Source organism: Lolium perenne, chromosome 3 (assembly GCF_019359855.2).
Source record: "Lolium perenne isolate Kyuss_39 chromosome 3, Kyuss_2.0, whole genome shotgun sequence".
Taxonomy (NCBI): domain Eukaryota; kingdom Viridiplantae; phylum Streptophyta; class Magnoliopsida; order Poales; family Poaceae; genus Lolium; species Lolium perenne.
The window spans coordinates 333895419-333900631 of NC_067246.2; the positions used below are offsets into that span (position 1 = coordinate 333895419).

A 5213-nucleotide genomic window follows, 5' to 3' on the forward strand; every position below is an offset into this window, starting at 1 on the left:
TAACTCAAGTGGGAACATTAGTGTCATTCCCACCATTCAAGTGGTGATTTCAATTAAGTTCACCACTTCACCATTCCTTTCACCCATTTCATTTCAACATCATTTTCAAGAATTTGACATCGGAAACTGTATGGCCTTTCCAACCGTCCGTAACCGTGGACGCGGCTATTCGAATAGATTGACACTCTGCAGAGGTTGCACACTTGTGCCAAAACATTTGATTTCATCCGTCGGGATTACCCCGAATCATCGTAACACAGTACGCGGATCATTAACCATAACCTTTCACTTACAAATCCTAGTATGAGCACCTCTCCCCATGAGCTTGGCCTCCCAGTGAAGACCAACTGTCAACCTGGGAACTGCACAGGGCTTGGCCGTACAATTCACCTCAATTCACATCATTTCTCAACAACGGAGGCAGCCTCAAGCGTAACCCCTATGATGTGTGTTCAGAGGGAACCCATATTAAGATGCATAAACTTCCAGTTAAGCCCTACCCATAATCAGGTATTGTGGGGGTACTCAATATTGGAAAGGTATCGCATTCAAACCAATATCATTTTTATCAAAAATCACCATCTTCTCTTGGTCATATTCACCTTCAAAAATCATTCAATGGAATGCTTCATCCTTCCAAGGTTTCAAATTCATTTCAAGTCACATTGTTCCCATCTAGAGTAGTCAAGTTTTATTTCATTAGCACTAGCTCTAAATCATGAGGGGTGCCACCTTGCTTTGCTAGATTGAGACCAACTTTACTACTCTGGTAACTTCTTGCACTTTGACCAAAGTTAACTATAAAAGTAACTCTTGGAAAACAACAAGTAAAACTTGTAATGTAGAAACTTGGGAGAGGCTTATGGTAAGAAAAGGTAAGACTATGGTGCCTTGCCCCAAAGGGCTTTGCACTGTGCAAGAATATTAGCTTGCCTTGGTAGTTCTCAAAGTTCTCCTCCTCCTCCTCTTGGTAGCAACCTTCTTCCTCCGGGTATTCTCCGGTGCTAGCGTCTAAATTTAAATACGAGTATAATCACTCAACTAATTCAATGGCTATTCCATACGTCACATATATTCACACAAACTATTCTAAGCACACAATTAATCTAATTGGGGTGCATTGTTTGTGTTGCTTGAGGAGAAAATAATTTCCTTTTATTTAATATGTAAATGATAGTTTCCATAGGGTTTTTGAGAAATAATTTCCTCTCATTGAAGTCTTCTTAAGATTTAATTTCTCAAACAATCATGCAATGAACTTATATTGACTTAAGTCAAACATTCATTATCATCATTTGAGAAAATGATTTAAATGAGGTAGACCACCTCATACCATTTAATAATGCTACAAATGATTTAAATCTCCAAGTAATTCATATAAGAGAGTTTGGCCAGGGGTCCAAACATCACATGAATTCATTTGGGACAAGATTTAAATGAAGTAAAATACTTCATATGATTTGCATAATAGTTTTGGACAATATCACTTACCTAAACTAGCCATATTGTCCACAAATTAAACTAGGGCATGATCATACAAAGTGACCACACCATTTTCTTGCATAAACAATTAGTGTAAGTCAAATGTGAGCTATTGGAGTTGGAATTAACTTAATATCTATTTTGGTTGATTTTTAATAATTATTTGAATAGGGAAAAGTCCCTGCCTTCATCTTTTTATCAGATTAATTCTACACATGATCTTGAGGTGGGACCAGTGGCATATTGTAGATCTTTTTCATAGCTTTCTTTTTGTTGGAGCAACCGGCAGGAGCACTGCCTTTTCATTAAGCAAGAGGGAACAAAATGATCCAGACTGTACAAAGAGAGGGCATTTTTAGCTTAAGGTGGTAAAATGCCCAGAACCCACCATGAAAGACGAGCTACCAAAAAGAAAAACTAATCCTGCTCGGCCGGGATGACCGGGCCGAAACCATTTATAGCCCGATCCCTTTGGAGGATATCCTCGTTAGCGATACTTGCGACCTCAAGGTAGGTAAGACGTTGTCCAGTGAAAATGCGCCGGTTTCGTTCCTTCCATGCGTTCCAAAGTACATATAAGAACCGGCCGCTGATGCGTTTCTTTTCTTTCTGCGGCTTTTCCTTTATCATGTCATTCCACCAGTCAGATATGGAATGGAAGTCGAGGCGTCGGTCATCGGAGGAGTCGCCATCCCAAGATTTGATAAGGTTCCAGACGGCCGCCATGAACGGGCAGATTCTGCAGAGGTGGTCAGCTGTCTCAGGCTCGCTGAGGCACAAGGGGCATCGAGGGTCGTGAGGCCATCCTCGGATGGCAAGCATATCGGCGGTAAGGAGCTTTCCATGAAGGGCTAGCCAACCAAATAACTTGCATTTGGGCTCCGCATGTGCCGACCAAATCTTCATGGCATCGAAGCGGGCTTGGGAGCCAAGGAATTGTGCCTCATAGGCGGAGCTAGCGCTGTAGGTTGAAGTGGCATTAAGCGTCCAGTCGATGTTGTCTGGCAACTCGGGGGCAAGGTTGATGGAGTGGACGGCCTCCCAGACGTCGATATATTGTGCGAGCTGTTGAGGCGAGTTAAGGGACACGACAGAGCGGATCCAGTTGTTTTCACTTAGCTCTTTGGCGACCGTACGATTCTTCCTCGAGGCAATTTTGTAGAGGTCGGGCGCCCATTGAGATAGAGGGCCCCGAGCATACCAGTTGTCATGCCAGAATTTGGCTGTCTCCCCATTTCCAATGGTAACTTTAGTGGCGGCTCTGAAAAGGGACATGTCGGTGTCGTCGCATGGAAGCTTTGAACCAGACCAAGGGCGGTCCGGATCAGTCCACTGAAGCCAAGGCCATCGTAAACGCAGGGCACGTCCAGATCTCTCAATGTCCGGAATGCCGAGCCCCCCAGCTTCTTTGGCCTACAGACCGTTTTCCAATTCACAAGAGCTTTCCCCTGGGCGGCATGATCTATGGATTTGTTAAATTTGGCCAAGCCAAACAGATTCTATGGATTTTCAAAGTTGGAGCCAGTATTGAATTTAAATGTATTTGAATTAAACTGGATTTGAAGAAATGGGCTGGCGGGAAACTGAGTTGGGCCGAAACGGTTTGAAAAAGGGAAAAACGGCCCAGCAGCGCAACTCATGCGAGTGGGCCGCCTGACAGGGTGGGGGCCACTCGTCAGCGACTTATAAACACCGAATCGGTACGAGCGACGCGGCACGTTGGATTAGAAGGCAATCCAACGGCTCACCATCGTCGTCTTCTCCGACGAGAGAGGGTTACGGGCACGGCGGCGCTAGGGGGTCGGAGGGCTAACCAGAGCTCCAGCAAGTGTTGGCAGTGTGCGTGAGGTAGATGTGGACGACGGCGAAGCAGCTGGTAGCAGTGGCGGAGCTCGAGGTGGCCTGGATCGACGGCGATTGCTCCAGGGCTTCCGCGGCTCCGATCTTGCGATTGCGGCGACTCCGGCGGCGATTGGCTTGGCTAATGGTGCGAGGAGAAGCGGTGAAGGGTGAGGAGTGAGATGGTGTGCTCAATGGCGTCCAGGGAACGCTCTATTTATAGAGGCGAGCAAGGGCTGCAGGGCAGTGTGGTGGTCGACATGGGCGCGGTGATTCCGGCAAGGTGTTGGGCTAGGCAAGGGTTCAGGGACGTTCTCCTCGTCCAGGCGAAGCTGTAGGTAGCAACGGCACGGTCGGGCGACGTCTGTGGGCGACGCATTGCTTCCGTGTCGTCGGGCGGCGTCTACGGGATTTTCTTCTCCGTCTCCGGCGGCGGCGGTCCAGGGAGTGGTCTTGCGCGTGTCTGGCGGGGTCGTGGTAGCGCAGCGATGCTCAACGCGTTGCAAGCGGGGCCAGAGCGAGTGCGAGTCGATGGGGTGGCGCGTGTCCAGTGGCGTCCACGCGCGACGCGAGCGGCATCCAGTGGTGATCTTGGCGCGCGATCTCCGGCGATGGTCGGCGTCGAGCTGGACCGTGGCTTGGCTAGGGTGATGTAGGAGAGTGCGGTGGCGACGTTCGGCACCAGGGCCATGGCAGAGGAAGAAGGGAGAGAGGGGAGGCTTGTCGGGGTGGCGACATGGCCGGCATGGCCATGTCCTAGCTTTGCCCTCCTCTCTCCTAGGGTTACTATGTGTCATTAAGAGTGAGAGGGGACCAGGGGACCATTTAGAATAGGTTTGGGGTAGATTAGAGGTGAGTAGATCACTATTTGAAATAGTGCCAAATAGTTCCATATTTGCAATTTGCAAATTTATCCAATTTTTGAGTGAAGTCAAATGGTGGCAAGTTTTGAATTGTGTGTGTTTGGTTGAGTTATAAATGACCAAAGATGATGAGGGGTGGTGGTGGAATTGTTAAATTCAAAGAATTGTAAATTTGGCTAAGTGTGAGATTGTTCCACTTAATAAAAAGTGTCAACTTTGGATGAGCATAGCATTTGATCTAGAAAGAATTTGGCATGGTGATCTTTACAAAAAAATGTTCACCTTGATGTTGTCTTGGATGAGGTGCAAAGAGTTAGCAAGGTTTAGTTTGAAAATTTTGAATTGCAGAGGCTCAAAGTAGTGATCAGACTATAATTGGCAAGCCTACAGACCGTTAAATTTGGCCAAGCCAAACAGATTCTATGGATTTTCAAAGTTGGAGCCAGTATTGAATTTAAATGTATTTGAATTAAACTGGATTTGAAGAAATGGGCTGGCGGGAAACTGAGTTGGGCCGAAACGGTTTGAAAAAGGGAAAAACGGCCCAGCAGCGCAACTCGTGCGAGTGGGCCGCCTGACAGGGTGGGGGCCACTCGTCAGCGACTTATAAACACCGAATCGGTACGAGCGACGCGGCGCGTTGGATTAGAAGGCAATCCAACGGCTCACCATCGTCGTCTTCTCCGACGAGAGAGGGTTACGGGCACAGCGGCGCTAGGGGGTCGGAGGGCTAACCAGAGCTCCAGCAAGTGTTGGCAGTGTGCGTGAGGTAGATGTGGACGGCGGCGAAGCAGCTGGTAGCAGTGGCGGAGCTCGAGGTGGCCTGGATCGACGGCGATTGCTCCAGGGCTTCCGCGGCTCCGATCTTGCGATTGCGGCGACTCCGGCGGTGATTGGCTTGGCTAATGGTGCGAGGAGAAGCGGTGAAGGGTGAGGAGTGAGATGGTGTGCTCAATGGCGTCCAGGGAACGCTCTATTTATAGAGGCGAGCAAGGGCTGTGGGGCAGTGTGGTGGTCGACATGGGCGCG

General features: G+C 48.4%; 1 protein-coding gene across 1 annotated transcript; it reads right to left on the reverse strand.

Moving 5' to 3' along the window:
- Positions 1–1899: 1899 nt before the first annotated feature.
- Positions 1900–2757, reverse strand: LOC139838287 (uncharacterized). Its single transcript, XM_071827690.1, has one exon. It carries the CDS (start codon positions 2755–2757, stop codon positions 1900–1902), a length of 858 nt encoding a protein of 285 aa, XP_071683791.1.
- Positions 2758–5213: the final 2456 nt, after the last annotated feature.

Excerpts from the sequence above, each read along its gene's own strand:
- LOC139838287 (XM_071827690.1), bottom strand. The coding sequence starts at position 2,757 with ATGTCCCTTTTCAGAGCCGCCACTAAAGTTACCATTGGAAATGGGGAG.